This window comes from Dromiciops gliroides, chromosome 2 (genome assembly GCF_019393635.1).
Source record: "Dromiciops gliroides isolate mDroGli1 chromosome 2, mDroGli1.pri, whole genome shotgun sequence".
NCBI lineage: Eukaryota > Metazoa > Chordata > Mammalia > Microbiotheria > Microbiotheriidae > Dromiciops > Dromiciops gliroides.
In genome coordinates, this window is record NC_057862.1 from 32,438,981 (window position 1) to 32,462,168 (window position 23,188).

The 23,188-nt window shown below is 47.9% G+C and overlaps 1 protein-coding gene across 1 annotated transcript in view; it reads left to right on the plus strand.

The window, feature by feature from the left end:
- Positions 1-279: 279 nt before the first annotated feature.
- Positions 280-23,188, plus strand: part of COL13A1 (collagen type XIII alpha 1 chain) — a 202,769-nt gene continuing 179,860 nt past the window's right edge. The window contains exons 1-2 of the mRNA XM_043980266.1: positions 280-582; positions 19,484-19,553. Coding sequence (XP_043836201.1) covers positions 280-582; positions 19,484-19,553 — 373 coding nt within the window. The remainder of the gene's footprint in view (positions 583-19,483; positions 19,554-23,188) is intronic.

The following is a 23,188-nucleotide window of genomic DNA, read 5'->3' on the forward strand; positions in this document are numbered from 1 at the left end:
CCCCGGACGGCCACTGACGGCCACCGAGCGCGCTGAGCCTCGGCCCCGTCGCCCCGTCAGCCTGGGACGGGCTCCCGCGCGTGGCGCGCGGCCCGCTCAGCTCTCCAACTTTGCGCAGCGGACCTCGCCACCACCGTGCCCCTGAACCCCGTCCTGCGTGCTGCTGGCTGGCTGCCCCCCTGAGCGCCCCCACGCCCGGGGAGACCGCGAGCGGCCCCGCGCCGCACCGCGCTTCACTTAGTTCTTGGCTCCGGGGCGGGCGGACCGCGGAGGACCGGCATGATCGAAGACAAGGCTCGCCAAGGGGCCAGCGACGCGGCGGCGGCGGCGGGCCGGGCCGAGCCGTGCCCCCGGCCCCCGCTGCCCCGGAGCTGCGCGCTGCTGGGCGGCGTGTCCCTCTTCTCGCTGGCGCTCAGCCTCCTGGTGCACTTTCGGAGCGCGGAGCTGCAGTCCCGCCTGGGCCGGCTGGAAGCCGAGCAGCGGCGCCCGCCCCCGCAGCAGCCCCCGCAGCCCCCCGCCTGGCTGGCCGCGCACCAGATGGAGGAGGCTATTTTGGGAAGAGTCAACCAGCTGCTGGAGGAGGTCGGTGCTCTTTGTTGTGGTCCCTGCCCTGCTCTGCTCTGCCCCTGCCCCTGCCCCTGCCCCTGCCCCTGCCACTAGCTCTCCTGCCCTTCTCTCCTCCTCACTTCTCCTCCTCTCTCCGAGTCTTCTCCTTTGTAATCTTTCCTTCCCTCGCTTTTTCTTTTCTGCACTCGCTTCTTGTCTCTCTCCCCTTCTTTCTGTCTCCTGTTTTTCTCCTTCATTCCCTTTTCTTACCTCTTCTCTCTCTCTCTCCTCTTGTATCTCTCTGCCCCCTCCCGTCTCTTCTCTCGGCACGCTTTTCCCTTCCATTCCTTTTCCCTGTCTTTCCTTTTCTTTCTTTCCTTCTCTTTCTTTCTCTCTCCACTCTTTTAAGTCTTTTTTATCACTCTTCTTTCTCCCTCTGTCCTGCTTCTCCTCTCCTCTTCCCTCCTCTCCCCTCCCCTCCCCTCCCCTCCCCTCCCCCTCCCCTCCCCTCCCCCTCCTCTCCTCTCCTCTCCTCTCCTCTCCTCTCCTCTCCTCTCCTCTCCTCTCCTCTCCTCTCCTCTCCTCTCCTCTCCTCTCCTCTCCTCTCCTCTCCTCTCCTCTCCTCTCCTCTCCTCTCCTCTCCTCTCCTCTCCTCTCCACCCCACTACTCTCTCATCCTTCGGAGTTCTCTGTCTATCACGCTCTGGTCCCATCCTGCACTTGCCCCCTTGTCTCCTTAAGTGTTTAACTTAGCCCTATATTAGTTCTGATCTTCTGGGGACCGGACTCTGCACCCAGGGTTCCACTTGGGTTCCCACGGCTCATTCACCTTGGGGAAGAGGATTTGGACTGGGGTGGGTGACCTTAAGGAAGTTGGCGGGAGAGAGGAGTTTCTGACAGGGACGTGGGGACACGAAACCCACCGGACGTGCTCTCGCCGTTGTGAACCCGGGCCTCAGCGCTGGCACTGATGGGGAGAGGGTTGGAATGGGCCAAGGTAGCTGCTGCGCTCTCTGCAACTGACCACGGTAGCTAAGCCCCAAACCTATCCCTCCCGGGGCAGTTTCCCACTTGCCTCGGCTTACTCCTGTCCTATAGGTGCTGGCCGAAGTGGCACACCCAGGCGGCCCTGACTCTCCGGGGCCCTTGGTCATTTAGGGTCTAGTGCCTTTTTTTCCCCTTTCCGCCCCCCGCCTGAGCTGGGAGGTCTCCATGCTCTGAACTAGAAGAAGTGGTGACTTCGCGACTTCCCTCCAACCGCACTCTAGCTAGGGACTGGACTCCAGCCGGCCTCAGGGACCAGATCCCAGCCTGAGGTCCCCAACCCCACCCTGGCGTTGGGAAGAGTGCCCGGGTGTCCAGAGGCAAAACTGGTCCCTCGGGGCATTTTTCCCTTCCGAAAGTTCCGCCCACCCCCATTTCCCCCAACTGTCCAGTTTTTGTTGCCTTGTCCTTGTAGAGAAGAGGGAGAAAAGGGAGTGAGTCACCCCTCAGGGTCTCCAGAGGCAAGCCCACGGACTTTCTGCTTCCCTCCCATCGTCCTTGAGGTCCCTCACACTTCTGGTCCATGGTTTTGCCTCAGGCTAGGAATCCAGGGAGGCGGATTAAACCCATGTCCTTACTTAATGCCTACTGTGTACCTGGCTCATGCTGCAGGGATGAGAGACAAGACCCCTAACCGCCTTTACAGAGCTGACAGTTAAGACTGACACGCATGCAGATGAGCTCTAAGATCGTGATCAGTTCTAGCCTATGGATATGAGATTCTGGCTATTTCTCTTCTGCTCCACTCACATTAGAGTCCCCACACAGATCAGGCAGTCTCTCATCCCCTCCCGCCTAGTAGCCTCCTCCTCGCCTCTGCCTCCTATCCATCTTGTTTACAGTTGCCAAAATTTGCAGAGGTCTGAGCACATGCCACCCGTCCTGAAGGTAAAATCCCGACTTCTGAGTCTAGTACAAAAACTTTCTTTCTTTCTTTCTTTCTTTCTTTCTTTCTTTCTTTCTTTCTTTCTTTCTTTCTTTCTTTCTTTCTTTCTTTCTTTCTTTCTTTCTTTCTTTCTTTCTTTCTTTCTTTCTTTCTTCCTTCCTTCCTTCCTTCCTTCCTTCCTTCCTTTCCTTCTTTCTTTCTTTCTTTCCCTCCCTCCCTCCTTCCTTCCTTCTTCCCTTCCTCCCTTCCTCCCTTCCTCCCTTCCTTTCTTTCTGGTAGCACTTAAACACCCCTTCTTTTCTCACCATTTGGAGTGAGGACCAAGGTTTGAATTCCAGCCAGGCTTCCTTCCTTCCTTCCTTCCCCTCCCTGGGCCTCAGTTTCTTCCTCTTTAAAATGAGAGTTTTGGACCAGATGATCTCCCACATCCCTTAGAGCTCTAAATCTATGAACCTATAAATAGCCCTGGGAGGTAGGTAATGGAAGTATTGTCTTCATTTAGGAGCAGGAAAATTGAGGTTGAGGTTAAGTGAGTTGAGCAGGCACACACACGGTCATGAGATCATAGACAGACTAGACCCAGAAGAGAATTCAGAGGCCATCTAGTCCAGCTCCTTCATTTTACAAATGAGGAAACTGAGGCCTAGAGAGTGGTTTGCCCAAGTTCACATAGTGACCCAGCTACATCTTCTTACTCCTTTTAAAATTTTTTTTTTACTCACAAAAGTATTTTATTATTTTCTAGTTACATGTAGAGGTCATTTTCAACACCTGCTTTTATAAGATTTCTAGTTCCAAATTTTTCTCCCTTCCCTCCCCTCCCTCCGCCTTCCCCAAGACAGCAAGCAATCTTATATAGGTTATATATGTACAATCACATTAAAAACATTTCTGCATTAGTCGTTTTGTGAAAGAAGAATCAGAACACAAGGGAAAACCTCAATTAAGAAAAGAAAAACAACCAAAAAGTAGAAACATGGCGATTCAATCTACATCAGATAGTTCTTTTTTTCTGGATGTGGAGAGCATTTTCCATCATGAGACCTTTGGAATTGTCTTGGACCATTGTATTGCTGAGAAGAGTTAAGGCTATCACAGTTGATCAACACAGTGCTGTTGATACTGTGTATAATGTTCTCCCGGTTCTGCTCCTTTCACTCAGCATCAGTTCATGTAAGTCCTTTCAGGTTTCTCTGAAATCCAGGTTTCTCTACTCATCATTTCTTACAGCACAATAGTATTCCATCACATTCATAAACCACAACTTGTTCAGCCATTCCCCAATTGATGGGCATCCCCTGAATTTCCAATTCTTTGCCAACACAAAGAGCTGCTATAAATATTTTTGTACATATGGTTCCATTTCCCTTTTCTATGATATCTTTAGGATACAGACCTAGTAGTGGGTCAAAGGGTATGCACAGTCCCATAGCCCTTTGGGCATAGTTCCAAACCACTCTCCAGAATGGTTGGATCAGCTCACAGCTCCACCAACAATACAATTGTGTTTCAATTTTTCCACAGCTTCTCCAACATTTATCATTTTCCTTTTTTGTCATATTAGTCAATCTAATAAGTGTGAGGTGGTACCTCAGAGTTGTTTTAATTTGCATTTCTCTAATCAATAGTGATTTAGAGTATTTTTTCATATGGCAATAAATAGCTTTGATTTCTTCATCTGAAAATTGCCTGTTCATATCCTTTGATCCTTTATTAACTGGGGAATGTAGATGCCCATTCAAGGCCCTGTCCAGCTCCAGACATATGATCCTATAGCTCTTGAGGATAGGAATCTTCATTTTTAACTTTTTATCCCCAACACCTGATATGGTGCTTGTCACAGAGCAAAACACATTATCAATCAACAAATAAGCATTTATTAAACACCAACTGTTTGGGGCAAGTCACTTAACCCCAACTGCCTCACTAAAAAAAAACAAAAACAAAAACAATAAACACCAACTGTTTTCTAGACATGGTGCCAAGTACTGGGGATAAGAAGCTCCTCAAAGAGCTTAATACTAAAGAGGGAAAGAACATGTACAACTGTTGCTATATACAACACACACAGCAGTTACAAGTGTTGGGAGATGCATCTGGGGAACAGGAAAGATCTCATGTGGAATGAGTTTTGAGTTGAATGTTGAAGGAAATCAGGGTTTCTATGACTAGCAGAGGTGAATAGGGAGAGCATTCCAAGCCTAGGGGACAGCCAGAGGAAAGGTGTGGCAATGGGAGATAAAGTAAGACTGGAAAGGAAGGGTGGTGCTAGACTGTGGTTCTGAAAGTGTTAGAGAGCCACTTTAGTTATAGGAGAGTGACAGGGTTAGAGATAACACTTAAGAAAAATGCCTTTGGCAGGTAGTGCAGTTAGGTAGAGCACCTGGAGTCAGGAAGTTTCATCTTCCTGAGTTCAAATCCTACCTTAGACACTGGCTGTGTGACCCTGGGCATGTCACTTCATCCTGTTTGCCTCAGTTTCCTCATCTGTAAAGTGAGCCAGAGAAAGAAATGGCAAACCATTCCACAATCTCTTCCAAGAAAACTCCAAATGGTGTCATGAAAAGTCAGACACAACGGAACTACAAGCTGTTTTGGAAGATGGTTTGGAGTGGGAAGAGACTTAAGGAAGAGAGCAATTAGAGAGCTGCATTGCAATGGGTGAGGCAAGAGGTGATAAGGGTTGGAATTAGAATGGTGGCTGTGTGAGTAGACAGCAGGGGATGAATGTGAGAACTCTTGGAAGTGAAAACTAGATCAGGCCATTGATTGTATCTGTGGAATAAGAGAGACTAAGGAGTCAAAGATGGCATTGAGATTTCCGAACTGGATGAGTCAAAGAATTCCTACCCTTTACATGACAGGTGGAATTGAATGCTGCATACCAAGGTTATCTTTGCCTTCGTCTTATGTCCCAACTAGACTATGGGCTCCATGAAGGCAGAGATGACATCTTCTTAAATCATGTGTACTTCCCAGTACCTAGCACTGGGCAATGCATTCAGTAAATTATATATATAATTTTTGTTGTTGTTGTTTGTTTTGTTTTGTTTGCGAGGCAATGAGGGTTAAGTGACTTGCCCAGGGTCACACAACTAGTAAGTGTCAAGTGTCTGAGACCGGATTTGAACTCAGGTCCTCCTGAATCCAGGGCCGGTGCTTTATCCACTGAGCCACCTAGCTGCCCCTCAGTAAATTCTTAATAAACATTTGTTAGATGAATGAATTCCTGTATCAGGATAAAAAATCTCTGAACCCTATCTTCTATACCCAAGGTAGTGTGTGGGGTGTTAAGGGAGGACTAGCACCTCTGGTGTGAGGGCTTGCTGAGCCTTTTTCCAGGCTGTTTCTCCACCTTTGGTGTTCATCTGGCATTCAACTCTCTCCTGTGTTTCCAAGAAGCTGTATCCTGCCCAGTGGCCACACTCTGGTAAAATGGTCTAGGCAAACGGGCTAAACCATGTTGAAGATAATAGGTATTAAACCCATCAGTGAGTTAGGGGGACATCTACCCTAAGAATGTGAAGACGTCCCCCAGTGGGACGGGTGGAAGAGAACAATCTGTTCCAACATCCATGAAGGCACCGGAAGCAGGTGCTGTGGAGTGCTTAGAGCCCGGTCAGGCAATGAATACTCCAAGATCATCCACTGTATGTATCCCAGGCCATCACCATCCATCTGCATCCATTACCAGTCATCCTTACTTTTGTCCTGCCACTAGGCTTGAATGACTCTGAAATAGAGAGTGAGGCTGAGGCTTTGTGCAACTCTGCCTCACTTAAATCCAATTGGCTCAAAAGCCAAGGCATCACCTTGTGATGTCATTGGTCCTCTTGAAAAAGATGAACAACAACAACCCAAATCCTCCCAGGAAAGCTGGCCTGTCTCATGATATAGTCAGAGAGTTCCTTGGGGGAAGGTGGGGGAAGAATAGGGGAAGATCCTGAAGATTGTAACTTGGACCTCTATGGAAGGTGGGGAGAAAACTTCTGGAAATAAAAAGGGACCCACAGAAGAGTCACAGGGTGAGCTTTTAATGGTGTGGCTGGGAAGGGAAGTCAATGGCCTGACTCACAAGTTCGAGGGTAAAGAATTGTGTTTGACTCTTCCCTGACTTTCTGTGTCTAATTGCCCCCAACCTCTTAAGATGCCCAGTTTGTATTCCCCCATCGAGGAACAATACCTAGGCCTGATCTCCTGAACTGAGTTTATCCTTGGGAGCCTATCCAACTCACCCTTCTTAACCATTAGTGTGGTACAGTGAAAAAAAAAACCAGGGGGCAGCTAGGTGGCGAAGTGGATAAAGCACCAGCCCTGGATTCAGGAGGACCTGAGTTCAAATCCGGCCTCAGACACTTGACACTTACTATCTGTGTGACCCTGGGCAAGTCACTTAACCCCCATTGTCCCGCCCAAAAAAAAGAAAAGAAAAGAAAAGAAAAAAAAACAGATGTTCAGGACTTGGGTTTGAATTCTTTGTCTGACATGATCTGTAGGATCTTAGGCAAATCACTATATCTCCTTGGACCTCAGTTTCCCAGGACTGACAAGGTAGCCCCTTAAGTCCTTTTAGCTTGAGCCTATGATCTCAATGACCTTGTGATAAAGGGTGATGGTTTAGAGGTAGAAGATACTTTAGAGAGCATCCATTGCGACCCCTCATTTGACAGGTGAGGAGATACAGGCCCAGAGAATTTAAGCGACTTCTCCAAAGTCACACAGTAAGTAGCAAAGCCCAGGTTTGAACATAGGACTCCATTCTTTTACCTCCCCCAACAGGTTAATGTGTTATCTTTCCTTTATTACACATCTCCACTTAAAAAACCCTCTGTGGTTTTAAAGGGCCTCAGTTTCCCCATCTGTAAAACAAGGATTTTGAATTCGATGACCTCTAAGGTTCTTTCCACCTCTGAAAGCCCATGACAGGCTGATGGGGGAGATATTTATGATCAGGGTGAACAGGAATAAGGAAGAGGATGGGGATAAAAAGAAGAGAGGGGTAGGATAAGTAAGAAATAGTGAGGGGGGGCAGCTAGGTGGTGCAGTGGATAAAGCACCAGCCCTGGATTCAGGAGGACCTGAGTTCAAATCTGACCTCAGACACTTGACACTTACTAGCTGTGTAACCCTGGGCAAGTCACTTAACCCTCATCGCCCCACCAAAAATACAAATAAGAAATGCTGAAGGGGAGGAGGAAGAGAGAGAAGGAAGCATAGGGAGAGTGAAAGAGAAAGGGTGGAAGGAAGAGAAGGGAGAGATGGAGGGAAGAAAAGAGAAAAAAGGGAGAGAAAAAGAGAAGGAAGGAGAAAGAGGAAGAGAGGGAGGGAAAGAGACAGAAGGAGGGGAGGAAGAGAGAGGGTGGGAGGGAAAGAAGGTGACTAGGGAAAGAAAGAATAAAGAAAGAGAAGGAGGAGGAGAGGAAGAGAGACAGAAAGAGACGAAGAGAGACAGAGACAGAGAGAGAGAGAGAGAGAGACAGAGCTGGAAACACAGGTGGGAGCCAGATTTCAGCTCTGAGTCAGCAGCGTGATGTGGCAGTCAGAAAAACTGACGTGCCTGAAGATTGCTAGAAACATGCAAGAAGAGGAAGGGGATCTCCTTGCCCAGCCCTGGTCCAACTGTATTGGGGTTTGGTCCTGGCCACCACGATTCCGGAAGGACGCCGCCTGTGTAAAGCTTGGGGTCAGGGAATCAAAGATTTAGAGCCATCTGGTTCATCTCCCCCCTCTTATTTTACAGGTGAGAAAACCTGCCCGGGATGCAGGCAAGGTCACCTCGGGGGTGGGATTTGAACCTGAGGCCTGTGCCTCCCGAGCCGGGACCCTTTCCCTTAATTCTGTGTGTGCAGAGGAGGGTGATGGGGGTGGAGAGGAGAACGGAGATAGCGTGGAGAAGTGAAGATTTAGGAGAGTAATAATGGTTGTCTTCAAGGATTTGAAGAGCCGTCATGTGGAACAGAGATTAAGCCCCATTCTCTGCTCGGCTCCAGCAGGGAGGCTAACTGTGGAGAGAAAGAAGCTGGGCCCAATAGAAGGGGAAAGCTTCCTACCATGCTGTCCCCACGTGGAATGAGCCACCTCTGGGCATAGGGACTCCCCCCTCAGCCTTGGCTGCGTGACCACTTGTTGGGGATGTTGTAGAGGGGGAAGGAAGAGTGAATGATGATAGATAAGAGGCAATGGAAAAGGGGATCCGAGAGGGGAAATAGCCCAGCGGAGGGGGAGGTGGTGAAGCACAGGAGACCACAGGGTTTTCCCTGGGTTGTCTTTGTCCTTTCCCATGGCATTCTCCCAGGTGGATTTCCCATGTTCTCCGGGCTTGCGTGAACTTAATGATGTTTCCAGCTGCAGAGCTGTTGTTAAATCACACAGACCCAAATGAAGATCAAAAGAAGCCCAGGGTGTCTGTGAAATCCACTGTAAATGATCCAGGAGGGCAGGAGTGGCGGCTGCCTCAGTGGGGTAAAAAAGGAGAGGAAATGGGGTTAACACAGCGAAAGGTATTCCCGGGGAGAGAGAGGTATGTGGGCTGAAGATCAGCCTGACAAATTGACACAGGAAGTAGCCCCCAACTGTCCTAATTCAAGGTTCCCTTATCCCCCAGATATCACAGTGCCTGAAATTCCACCGTTAATATAATTTCTTTAGGCTTTTCCATCTGATCATAGATTTGAAGGCAAATGGGAAAAATCAAGACTTTCATGAATAAAAGAAAGGCATCACGTATTGTAGGTTGTTTTAGTAATACAGAATTTTATATTTAATATACAAAAGGTAAAAAATCACCAGCATAGACATTTATATCCCCTAATGTGGGTCTCACAGAATCCCATGGTTCTGTGGAACACAGCCTTGGAAATGCTGGTCTAAGTTACATTTGCAGCAATGACAGTCAGTCTTGAGCCAGGCTCTGCAGATTCATCAATCTCAGAGATGAAAGCAGTCTCTGGAGCCATCCAGCTCAGCTGGTCCCTGGATAGTTCTCTCTTACAATCACCTTTCCAGGTGGACATGTGCAAGAACAGCACAGGAGCAATGGTGATGAGGAGGGGGGTTGAAAGGGAGGATGAAGGGTGCCCAAAATAGGTCTTCCCAATTTCCCAACTCTACCAGCCCCTGAGAGAGTATAATATTAGGTGTGGTGGCCAGAACACTTGAACACTTGAATAGGGGAGGACAATGAAGAGGAAGGGGATTTTTAAAGGCTGAACACTATGTGACATAGAATGGAGCATTCAGATATTTTTAATATACTTCAGTACTAGGACGGGTCTGTGCTCTTCCTGGTTTGAGCCTTCCATCTCCTGGTCCAGATTGCCACTCATCTATTCCTCACCCTGGGCAAATCTGGTTTACATTCTCCTATAAGAAACCTCTTCCCCACACTCCCCCAAGAAGTCAGGAACCTTCTTTTCGGTCTTTTAATATTTCACGGATATTAAGTGAAAGAGAATTTAAAGGTCAATCCAGCTGATGGATTGACCTCAAATTTGCCATGAAAAATAAGATTTTGATCCCTACTGGCCACATAGATCAACTCTTGTTGAAACATTTCTTCCATTAGAGCCTTGCTCAATTTGTAACTTTTAAAGAAGCTGAATAGAGGAAGCTGATCAGCTGATAAATTAACCTCAAATTGGAAGACTGTCTTTAATCTTTTACAAGTAAAGTTTATTGAAGCATTTGGGGGGGGGGTTGTTTACATTACATACACACACACACACTCCCAGAGAGCCATCCCTTTTATCAAATAATTTTTAAGAAGAGAAAAAAAATTCAGCAAAATTAATTAACACATAAAAATTGATTTTATATATACATTATTCCACACTCATGGACCCCTACCTCTGCACCCCAAGGTGGACTTGAGGTTTGTCTTCTCATATCCTTTGTTTGGGGCCAAGCTTAGTCTTCATCATTCCAAAACATCCAGTTTTGATAAGTTTGAAGTTGTTATTTGTTCCACTTGACATTGGCGTAGTCATCCTATATGTTATTTTCCTGACTGCTTAATTTATTTGGCATCAGCTCACATAATTCTTTTTTGGGGGGCAGGGAAATTGGGGTTAAGTGACTTGCCCAGGGTCACATGGCTAGTGGCAAGTGTCTGAGGCCAGGTTTGAACTCAAGTCCTGCTGAATCCAGAGCCATTGCTTTATCTGCCGCGCTCCCTCACATAATTCTTTATATGCTTCTCTGTAGTTATTATGTTTGTAGTTTCTTATAGCAGAGTCATATCCCGATGTATCCATGTACCCCAGTTTGTTAAGCTATTTCATCATGGATGGGCATCGTCATTGTTTCCAGTTCTCTGTATCTCAAAAAGTGCTGCTAGAAACATTTTGATTTGTCAATAATCTCCTTAGGGGTGTATGTTTAGCAGGGGAAACATTGAGTCAAAAGGTATGGACATTTTAGGCATTTTATTCGCATAATTCCAAATTGCTTTCTTCATCATCATTATCATCATTGAGTTCAATTAATCACCTACTCTGTGACAGGCACTGTGCTAAGTTCTGGAGATAAAAGAAAGACAAAAATACAGTCCCTTCTCTGAAGAAACTCACGTTTGAATGGGGAAGACAATATTCAAACAGTTATGCAATTCAAGGTATATACAGCGTAAATGAGAGAAACTCTCAGAGGGAAGACACTAGAAGTAGGGAGGATGGGGAAAGGCCTCTAGCAGAAGATGGGGTTTGAGCTGAGTCTCTAATTGAGGAAGTTAGGAGATGGAGACAAGGAGGGAAGGCCTTCCAGACATGCAGAACAGGAAATAAAAAGACAAGGAGTCTGGAGATGTATCCATAGTTTAAAATATGAGCTGGTAAACATCCCAGGCTGCAAGGGAACAACAGTTCTAAATTAGCTCCAAGCCCCCAGTTCAGCTGTCACTAACCAGAGAGTCTCCCATTTCTGAAAGGGGACTGTTCTTTCTTGTTTCCCCTCCTCTATTGGGGGAGCAATAAGTAAACTACAGCAAAGGTGTGAATATATTGTTCAACATCCTTTATCTCTATTAAAAAGCTAAGAGGCAAAATGAACATTTAAAAACAAAAGCTAAGGCTCCCTCCCCCAGACAGCAACAGAAAAGTTAGAATGAGCAAGTAACCCATGGGAACATTTGGCTTCCTCTCTGGAGAAATAGAGGGAGGAGGTGGGGGGAAGTGATATGTCTTCCCTGCCCTGGCACCAGACCCATCACAGTTGCCAGTGCTGCCTAGGGGGGTGCAGCTAGGTGGTGCAGTGGATAGAGTACTGGCCCTGAAGTTGGAAAGACCTGAGTTCAAATCTCACCTCAGATACATACTAGCTGTGTGACCCTGGGTAAGTCACTTAACCCCAATTGCCTTAAACATCCGGGACCATCTCCAGTCGTCCTAATAATGTATCTTGCCACTGGACCCAGATGGCTCTGGAGGAAAAAGTGAGGCTGGTGACTTTGCACAGCCCTCCCTCACTTAAATCCAATTCAGTGCAAGTCATGACATCTGTCATGGTCCTCTTCAAGAATGAAGGACAAACAACAACAGTAACCTAGACTGAACCATCTGTCTCCATGGCTTCACACTCTGCCTTTAGCTTATGATTGGATCTGCTTTCTCCACTTGCCTCTTGACTCTGCCTTGCCTCTATCTCCTCCTTCCCAATTGTTTGGCTTGGTCTGCTGATGCCACTTCCTATACCCACAAGCCACCTTATCAAAACGGGGTTTGAGAACCATATGCTCAGTAGTTCCTCCTTGACCCTCGAGTCTCTCTTGGCCAGATAAGGGAGCTGGAGTAGATGACCTCTGAGGTTCCATCATGCTCTGTGAATCTGTGCTTCTGAAAAAGGTCCTCTGTGGCTGGGGCCTCTTGTTCACCCAGCTATGGGACCCTGAGGGGATGGGGTGGGGACCATGTAAGCTTCAAAGGGGAATCAAGCGCAGAGGGGCAGAACAGTTGGCATTTTAGAGCCCTTTCCTCAGGGGAGGCACACTGAGGCTATTTTTCCTTGGCAGGTTAGTGCCAGGCCTTAGTTCTTGCTGCCAAGATCCCCAGGGTATGGGTGGGGTGACAGAGGGGCTCAAGATCGGCCCCGATCAGAAGCAGATAATGAATGTTTTGTCAGCCACATGATGCCAGGCTTCCTCCAAGACCCTTCCTGATCTGGTCCCCAACTCCCCCTCACATAAGCCTTACCATCACCAGTGTCTCAACCACAAGCCCCACCACTCCAGCCTGGCAGACATTCCCACCTCCCTACGGTCTCCTCACCTGCCGTGGCTAACTCTGACTGTTGTCATTGTGAGCTGATGGGCTCATTCCATCTCACATCAACCCTGCAAGATAGATAATACAGTATCCCTGAATTTGTGCTGTAGAAAAGGGCTCAGTGGGGTCTCTTCCAGTACTAAGAGTCGGGATTCTATGTACAAGGCACAGTGTTAGGCTGTGTGTGTGTGTGTGTGTGTGTGTGTGTGTGTGTGTGTGTGTGTGTGTGTAGGAGGCTGAGGCTGGAATACAAAAATAAATGCCAGATCATGACTAAAGATAAAGTCAAAATGAAAGCACAGTCCCTGTCCTCAGCGAGCTTACCATCTGGCTCAGGAAGCAGGACATGCCAACGTGAACAGATAACTAAGGGATTGCACCTCAGATTCTTGACCTGTTATTTTCATGTTTGTAGAATTGGGGAAATAGGAAGAGGTTTCCTATTTTCTTTTTCTTTTTGCTCATCCAAACTATGACCAAAGAGAGTAAAACCCAACAGTAAGCAGGTGCATTCTCCTTCTGTGGGCCTCAGTTTCCTCTTCTGTAAAATAAGGGGTTTGAACAAGATGACCTCAAAGGTCCCTGCCAGTTCTAGATCCCACAGTCCTTGGATCGGTCGTCCAGACTGGGCTGCTGCTTCCTATGACTGAATGGCCTTTTGACAGAAGTGGGAATGATCACATTCCCTTGCCTGATCAAATCGTGAGAATTTGAACATTTGTAATGTTCTTGAGTGGCCCAGATGGATCCCAGACCAATCCTGACTGCTGATTTCCTGGACATGGGGTCCAGGCAGCCTCGGCCCAGGAAAGCAGTCAAAACACATGAAGTGTTAAGTTGCAATATCTCAAGATCCGGATATTTTCAGAGAAGAAATCCAAGGTGTCCCAAAGAGGCCTGGAATTGCTTGGGAAGTAGCAAGTTACCCATCACTGCTTGTCCTTAGGCAGAGAGAGGTAAGATGACCACTCATTGAATTCCGGTGATCGAATCCTGGATTTGTGCTTAGGTATTGATTGACTGATAGATTCCTTGGCCCCCCATCATTGAACACCCTTCTTGTAAGACATCTCCCAGTCTTTTCCCAGGTCCCTAGTTATAGCTGCCAATGCCAAGTCCCACAGTAAGACCTTCCCCGTGGTCTATGGGTTTCCAAATTAAGATAGAAATAAGCGGATGATTGAGGGTTCTTTTTGTTCCAATTTATGATTTCATTCTCTTAAGGAGCTCTCCGTGCGGACACTCCCTTTATCAGTACAGATCAGCCACAGTTCTTGCAATTTATATTCAAAGTTACTAGGGGCACTGCTGGGGTAAGTTACTTGCCCAGGGACATGCAGCCAGAATATGTCAAGAGGAAGGCCCAGGACCCATGAGCTCCTTACAAAAAAGGATTGTGTTACTCTTAGTACTTGTATTCCAAGTGCCAGGCACATAGTAGGCTCTTAATAAAAAGTTGTTATTTGATTTGACTCCAAGCCCAGCTTCCAATTCACTTTGGCTCACCACCATGGCTAGCCACCTCTTGTGCATTTCAGAAGAAGGTAATTATTTTTTAATTTTAATTTTGAGCAAAGCCATGACAACCTCTCTCCCCCACCCCGACCCCCACCCATGCTGCCCGCAGGACAGAAAACTGGCCTTGGAAGCAAGACAACCCCTGGTTGAAATCTTGCTTCTGACACATAATGGCTGTGTCACCAAGGGCAAACCACAATACCTCAGAGACCCTCGGGCAATTCTTGCAGGCTATAAATGGAAGAGGAGGTCCTGACTGACCAGAGGGAAACTAGCCAGAGGTTGGAGGTGCCCACTCTAGGGGAGGCTTGCAAGTCTTCCAGACCAGCGAGAGTCTTGTTTCCTTGGCTCTACCTGGGGGCATGACAAAGTGGCTTATATTTGCTTTAAGGAATTCACCAGCTCGGTCCAAAAAACCAAAACTCTCCCCGAGAGGGTTTTCTCCTCAGAGTCTCAGCACCAGGAAGGTACAATTGCTGACCCTTTGAAGAGAAGCTTCAAGGAGCAGGCCATATTTTGTAGCAGAAAGACCGGGGGACTTGGAGTCAGGGGTCAGGAAGGGTATTCTGGCTCTGCTACTGGCCAAGTCACTTAATCTTCTGAGACTCAGTTTCTTCCTCCATAAAAGGCGTCACGCAGATGGTAATCTCTGTTAGATCCTAGCCAGCCCTAATGCATCTGATCTTTCACTCCCCTGCCCCACTGTCCCACCCCAGCTTCCTCTAGACCTTCAATTGTTTCCAGATTGGACAATTCTCGTGCCCAGTCACATTCCACATTGTCTGCACCAACCACACCACCCTATCTCTCTCTTCAGAAGATTGGAGATTGCCCTTCCATCTGGCAAAGCTACCTTAGGAAGCAGGGGGATGGACTGGATGGCTTTCAGTTCATTCCTCCAGCCCCCTTTTGTTGTCAAGTTGGGATTCTCTGATCCTGGGCCAAGTTTGCTGTGTAAGGATAGCCTTGTGATGGGTCAGCCCATTTTCAGTGACCACCTCCTCTCCCTGCTCCCTCCTCCCAGCCTAACCCAATTATTCTGAGTCGTGGGCTTGGATTTCCCAATTTCCTTTGCTTTGAACAACACATGCTTGGGGGGCTTGTGACTAAGAAACCTGCCTGCCCCCTGAATGAATTTTACAGCACTCCGGGCATGGTCCCATCTACTAGGTATGGCTTCAGATGGGGGGAGGGACATCACTCATGAAAAATGCAGTCCTGTCCATACCTTACCCTTTCCTGCTACAGTGTCTTTGTTCACAACCCCCTTTCACAATGCCCTCCCTCCCCCCCACACACACACACATACCTCTTGGCCTCTGGGTTCTCTTTTTGGAGACAGTGTAGTTCTGTGAAAAGAAGTCACAGGACCTGTGTTCAAATCCTGCCCTTTTCATGGTACCCGTGTGACTTTGAGGAAGTTGATTAGTTTCCTCAATTGTAAAAATAGGAGGTTGAATGGTCCCTGGAGCTCCTTCCAGATGTATGATCCAAAGACTTTGTCCATGTCCTCTTCCATGAAGCCTTCCCAGCCTACCCCTGTCCCCATGCTCCACTCCCTGTTCCAAACCTTTATTATATTTATTGTCTGTGTAGTTGATCTGGTGCACCCGTCTGGTGGGAGGGGGGAGGTTGTAGAGACATCACCATGTGCAACACCCACAACACTCATGCACTTGTTAGTGACCTCCGCCCTCCCAGGGCTGAGATGAGGCAATTTGTGTGCCAGATCTTGGGTGCACGGCAGGATTGGGAGGCTGAAATAAAGGAGCCTGCATGGGAAGGGGGGTGGCTGCAGGAGCAGTTAATTCAGTTAAGTTCAAGTGCATCCCACAAGCTTCTGTGAAGCACCCACATGCACCAGAGGCTTCCCTACGTACTATGGATAGAACGCCAAACACTAGCTAGAAGGACTGAGCAACTAGTTGCCTGTTCAATCAAACCCTCACTTGGTCATAGGGGACCTTGGCTTCCTCTTCTATAAATGCTTGAGCCAAAGAGGTTCAGTTGAGGCCAAGTCTCCCCTGTTTATACCTGGACTCTCTTCCCCTTCTGCTAGTTGCTGAATGGTTATCGACATTTTAATAGCCTAAGCAAAAGAAAGCACGAGACCAAATGGGTGGGAGGTGTGGGACAGCTGGGGTGCCCACAGTACTGGTTTTGAGCATCTTTCCTTTGATGAGCTCACAAGGCTTGGTGTTCAGTCCAGATCCTCCCCTGGAGGGGCTGTCCCAAAGTTAAATTTCAAGCCATGAAGGCTAAACACAAAGACTCTTGAGACACCCTGTATTGATCTTGAATGCACCCCTCAGACTGAACCAGTGTGCTGAACATGGACAAGATGGAACTAAGACCTCCACTATTGCCTTTTCCCACTGGATCACATAAAGCAACTTTATCTTAGGTCTCTGCACATAGTAGGTGCATAGGAGGATGGGAACAGAGGAATGGTACCCACCCTTGAGATAAACTCACCACCTCAAAATGATCCAACATGGAAGAGGTAGAAGAGTCCAACCACCCACCCACCCACTCACCCATCCATCCATCCAGCATTGATTAGAGGGACATTAGAGTGCAGTAGATTGTATGTTCATTTGGGTGCTAAATTTGGCTCCTCTGGATTTGAGTTTGAATCATGATTCTGTCACTTCCTGCATGACCTTAGACAATGTCATTTAACCTCTTTAGGCCTCAGTTTTCTTATCTGTAAAATGAAGGGTTCAGACTAGGGGGCCTGTAAGGTCCCTTCCCCGTCCAGACCTGTGATGCTATCAGTAAGTGCCTGTTGCATGCCAGATGCCATGCTAGGCATTGGAGACAGGCCCTGCCCTCCAGGAGCTGATGGAATGACAATGATATTGAGCACAATTAGACTTTCTATATTACTTTAAGGTTTTCAAAGTGATTTAAATGCTATCTCTAGATGAAACAATACATCGAATGGATGAAGGAGTGAGAAGGCACTTTTAAGCCTTCATTGTGCCAATGACTGAGGATACAAATAAAAAAGTGAGATAGTTTTGCCCCCGGAAGCCCTGACATGGCAGCCACGGGAGAGATAAAGCAGCCCAGTTGGCCCAAGTGAGTCCAGGTGTCTAGAAGGCACAGCACACAGTAGATACTATGACCCAGTGGGCTGGAGAGTGTGGTGGTAGAGCATATAGTAAGGCCCAGTGGTCTTCCATTTTGCCTGAAAGGATGTAGTTGGTGTCTCCCTGTTCATTCAAGCAACCTTGTCCATTCCTGGGGATGCCTGGGTTTAGCCTGCCACTTTGGGGTAGGGGCAAGTGGCTTGAGGTTCAAAGTAGAGAAGGAATTCTGGGATCCCTCCCAAAGAGGTGAGGATGGGTGGTCAGCATCCAGGCAGGAGGGGAAAAGTAGAAAAAAGCCTTGGGAGGAATACTGGGGGTGAGGTAGGGGTGTTATTGTCAGCCCCTCTGGTTTCCAGATTGTATTTAGTTCATAGATATCTAAAAATAAACACCCAATGTTGGGGTGGGAGAAGAAGTGTGAAAACAAACACTGGAGGGAATCAGGAAAGGCCTCATGAAATGGGACGTCTCTTGAAGGGCACTGAAAAGTATGAGGGCTTCTAAGAGAGGTGAGGAAGTAGAACACTCCAGGCCTGGGTTGTGGGGGTGGGGGGACAACCTGGGCCAGCACATAGAGGCAAGAGATGGAGGGAGCACCAAGGAGGCCTGAAGACTGTAGAATGTGAGTGTGAGGGGGAGTAAAGAGTTGGAGAATCTGGATTCAAATCCTGGCTCTGCTTTCTAATTTAAATCCTATGATTTGCTTTAGGTCCATTACCAGGCAAGAGATCTGTCCCTTAAAGAGACTGAAGTGCCTTGCTCTTTGGAACAAAGCTAGTGAAAGGTTGGAACTGGGCCTCCAAGTCAGATTCCAAGTTCAAACGAGACCAGAGCTCTTTCCATTACATTCTGAGGTTCTAGAGCTGGATGGTACTGGGCAGTTCCCCTAAAATCTCTGATCCTCAGTTTCCTCCTATGTAAAATGAGCTGGTTGGAGTAGACGACACCAAAGGTCCCTTGAGCTCTATATCCTTGGATCCAATGAGTCCCGATGGGGAGTGCCCAGTCCAGATTGCATCAGGGAGGCAGGGCTGAGGTCAGAAGCACCTGGCCCAAAACACTCAGGGCCTTGGAGCTGGCATTCGTGGTGGGGGACGAGTAGCCAACTGCCATTTCCTCTTTGGTGTTGATACAAAGATTTCTAATAGTTGGCAATGAGGTCCTTCCCATGTTTCTTCTAGCTGAGTCTACCTGGAGTCTTGGCCAAGGGAGACAGGAAGCCTCCCTTGACCAGGTCCCCTTGTTGGGCTCTCTGAAAGGGACACATCTCCTGCTTGGTCACTCACTGTCCTTCAACAGTCATGGGACCAGTAGTTCTCTTCTGAGATCATCCAGTCTAATTCCCCTCTTTGTACAGGTGGGGAAACCGAGTCCAGATTCTGACTCTGCCCTTGAACTATTTCCTGCTCTTTGTACCCCAGTTTCCTTACCTGTAAAAGGAAGAGATTGGGCTAGATGATCCCTGCCCCTCTAAATCCATTCAAGTCAATCCAACCGGCATAGCCAGGATTCCGTGACCCACTGAGCTAGGTGAAAGTCGCTCTCCTCCCCCTGCCCTCTGGGACTGTTTCACTGCAGCCCCGTCTCAGCTTGTTTAATAAGAAGACTTGTGCCCAGTTAAAGGTATTTCTGGTATCCAGGGGCAGGTGGGGGAGGGATTGGGTTGGAGGAAGGGAATCTTCCGGATGCCCTGGAGTCACTCCACTTGGAGCCACAGCTCCCCATGGAAAGCTGGCCTTAGGCCTAAACGCCCTCTCCTTGCTGTCCAGTTTACAGACAGAAGGTATGGAAAACAAGTAGCCAATGACACAAGACAGGATGTCATCAGGTGGGCACTGGACCACGGCTTAGGCAGACGCTAAGTGGCTTCCAGGTCCCACGGTCTGGCTTTTTTCTCTAAGACCAACCCAAAGAGAGTGAGCAGACCCGGCCCGTCTGCTTCCTATTAGACAGGGGCTGGGCTGAGCGCTGAAGGCCATTCCACATAAGCCTTTGATCCAGAAGCAGTCATCTGTTCTCCACTCCGAGCTGGCCTGGCCTCCCGCTCTGGAGCCTTCTCTTCCCCAGCCAAACCCCTCCTCACCCCTCCTGACCCTTTGTGATCTGGAGCTGATTCCCTTCTTTCCTCCCTCCTGTAGAAGCTGAAACTTCACTTGGCCAGGAGACGAGAGCCTCGGGATACGTCGTTGAGATGTAACTGTCCCCCAGGTAAGGAGCAGCCTGGCCAGGAAGGGCCTGGGCCCAGGGGAGGGTGAGAGGAGGGTTTCACACGTGACCCCGGACGAGCTCCCTGTCCGTCTGCTACCAGTGTGTGTGTGTGTGTGTGGGGGTGACAGTGACCCCAGCTGTGAGCAAAAATGCGATCATCCCACTGGAGTCTAATGAGGGGTTTGCTTATGAAGTTTGTAAAACCGTCCTGGCCTTCCTGAGCTGGATGGGAAGAAGCGCGTTATATCGCTGAATCTGAGACCCGCAGACCTGGGTTTGAATGGAAGCTTTGACATTAGCTTATGTGTGTTCTCTGACAATCTTTTTCACTGTCTGGACTCAGTTTTCCCATCTGTGAAATGAAGCACTTGAATTAAGTCATCACTGAGAATGTCTAAATTCTCCAGTTGTAGCTTGGAGGCAACGGAGTTCGGTTAAAATAAATGCGCCAATTTAGAGTTGGAGGATCTGGGTTCAACTCCTGGCTTTGTCATTTGCGACCTGTGTGACCTTGGGCAAATCATTGGCCCTCTCTGGGCCTCAGTTTCCCATCTGGAAAATAAGGGGATTGGACAAAATAACATCTGAGTTCCTTCCAATTCTAAATCATATGATTCTATGAAGGTGAATGTGAATAGTGTATGTGTGAACTGTCTTCCTCCCCTTCCCCAAGCACCTCCCCCCCAATAGTTTTATTTCCCTCTTTTTAATGCATGTATCCCGTAGGATCCCAAGGTGTTGCTGCTGGTGGTGCTGCTGCTAACTGGCATTTATAGAGCTATAAAGTATACGAAGCACTTTCTGTATTTTATTGGGCCACCTAATCCCCCTGCCCAGTAGCTAATGCCCTCCTCCCACAAAACTGACCTTGTGTAGTTACACATGGTCTCCCTGACAGAATGTAAGCTCCTTGAGGCCAGATTGTTCATTTTTGTCTTTGTAGCCCTAGTGCCTATAGGATCTGGCCCCTAGTATATGAATGAATGAATGAATGAATGAATGAATGAATGAATGAATGAATGAATGAATGAATGAATGAGCCCTTACTAGGTACCATGAATATTGCTCAGCACTGGGGACCCAAATATGTACAACCCAGCAAGACAATTCCTGCCCTCAGGAAGCTTACGGTCTAATGGGAGAAGACAATATAAAGAGAGCAGCTAGATGGTTCAGTGACTAGAGTGCCAGGCCTAGAGTCAGGAAGACTCCTGTTTCTGAGTTCAAATCCAGCCTCAGACACTTACTAGCTGTGTGACCCTGAGCAAGTCACTTCACCCTGTTTGCCTCAATTTCTTCATCTGTCAAATGAGCTGGAGAAGGAAATAGCAAACCATTCCAGTGTCTTTACCAGGGGTCATGTAAACTGAAAAAATGACTCAACAACAACAGACTTAGAAAGGGGAGGCTGTTGACTGAACACATGCTAAGCTGGCCAGAAGTGACACGGTGTCCAGCGAAATGATCTAGAGCAAGATAAAATGAAAGCTCACCTATCAGAGCCCATGTCCCAGGTGCTTAATGATGCTTGTTGACTAATTGAGGCCGTGCCTGGTGTTACTGTCCCCATTTTACAAATAAGGAAACTGAGGCTCCTAAAAGCTCATTGACTTGCCTGTGGGTCCCACAGCTAGTAAAGAGCACAGACAGGATTTGAACCAGATTTTTCCCGACTCCAAGTCTAGGAGTCCATTCACTGTCCCTGTGTCTCACCCCCTTGCTGGACTCTGAGCTCCATGGGGGGTAGGGGGGGGTCAGGGCCTTTCTTATCCAAACTCTACACAACCACCACTGCCTGACACAGTGCACAGCACGAAGTAGGTCCTTTATGGTATGTGCTGAATTTAGCTGAATTGACCCAAGTTTCCCCTTTCAAGGAAAATTCAGTTCCAGGTGAAGTGGAAAGAGAAGGGGGTGAGGAGTTAGGGTGCCTGGATACTAAACTTGGCTCCACCACTGGCCTGGAGACTTGGAAAACAGCAATTGCGATTCCTGCCCAGCTTGCTCATGGAGTGGTAGAGATGAAATAAGTGTGGAAATATCCTGTATAAATAAGCAATAGAAGGTGCATACGCTACGTAAAGAAGCTCTGTAAAGCTCACCTAGGCATCAAAGAACTTTCTAGAGCTTATGCAAAAAGAAGGGATAAATAAGCCATATTTAGGGGGGAAAAGTATTGTGGGTGTGTGGGAGGAGCCACAGAGAAGGTCTGCCTAAACTCAGATTGTCTCCACACCCACCAAATGACCTAGATTTTCCCACCCACACCCCTAGTTGGGAAGGGAGAAGGGTAAGTAAAAAAAAAAAACAGAGGGGATAAAAATATAAAAATGTCTGAGTGATTATCATGGACAGAGCAGCACATTATAGTGGGAAAAGCACCGGTCTTGGGGTCAGAACGTGGGTTCTAATCTTGTTTGCTTCTTACTGCTGGTGCAAGGGAGAGATAGTTGTTTTGAGGGTTAAAGGACTTGGGTTTGAGCCCCGACACAGCCACTTACTATCTATGTGACCTTGGACAAGTCATTTAAAATCACGTTCCTTCTCTGTAAAATGAGAATTTGACCTTTAAGCTCCCTACCAGCTCTGAATAGATCTCTCGTAGGGCAGGGCCCCCAGAAAGGGTTATCCTAGGTTCAAGGTGCCCCATGGGTGAGCATTCACTAAAACCACGTTTCATGAGCCCCCATCAGAGGTCACAATCCAGTCAAAGCAAAGGCCCACACATAAGAACACGGCACATACGTGTCGGTATCTTGTGGCTGGGGCCTCGACTCAACAAACAGCTCAAGTTTCCCACGTAGCGGGGCCGCTGGTACCTTCCAGTGATATAATCGTGCTGCTCCCACTAGTCTTGCTACATATTAGTCTCTGACATTTACACAGGGTTCATCCACTGCATACATAGTCACTGTTCACCTCTACTCCCAACTCCAAAGAATGGGCTCTCCTATGCTCCTTTAGAAAAGCTGCCACATTTGCCTCAGTCATAGGATCAGCAACTGTCCTCCCTAGGGGGAAAATCCCCTCTGGGGTTCACAGAGTAAGCCATCCTGTTCCCTTAGGAATCCTGAATAATGGACCTAGAATCTCCCAGGAAATTCTTTTTTGGTCCCAAGTGTCACATTCATTAGAACAAAGAGCAGAGCCACTTTGGGCTCTCCCCAGCATGGAGCTGAAAACACCCCAGCCTTAACTGCTAGCCGATGCTCTCAGGCTTCATGTTTTCTTAGGCCTGACCATTCTGGTCACAGGGTTTAGGTCTCCAAGTCCAGACTTGCTCTGATGTGGAGTGAACATTCCCCACACCTCTTGATTTTGATCTCCAAAGTCTAGACTATGCCCTTTCTCCATCCTCATCCATGTAGGGAGTCTTCACCCAATGCCTGCTAAGAGGAACCACACACTCCTAATTTTTCAACTTCAAATACCTTCCTCAAATACCAGGTAAATACCAGGGACACAAAGCTAAGCCCATCAGGCAAGGTCATTGTCTCCTCTCCCTCACACATTCCTGGTCTTTCATGTGCAGATTCAGACAGCCAAAACCTCTCAGCTTGAAATCACCCTTCCATGCGGTCCGGAGTCCCTCCCTGGGCTCATCTTCCTCTGGGATTGAACTAGATGACTTCTCA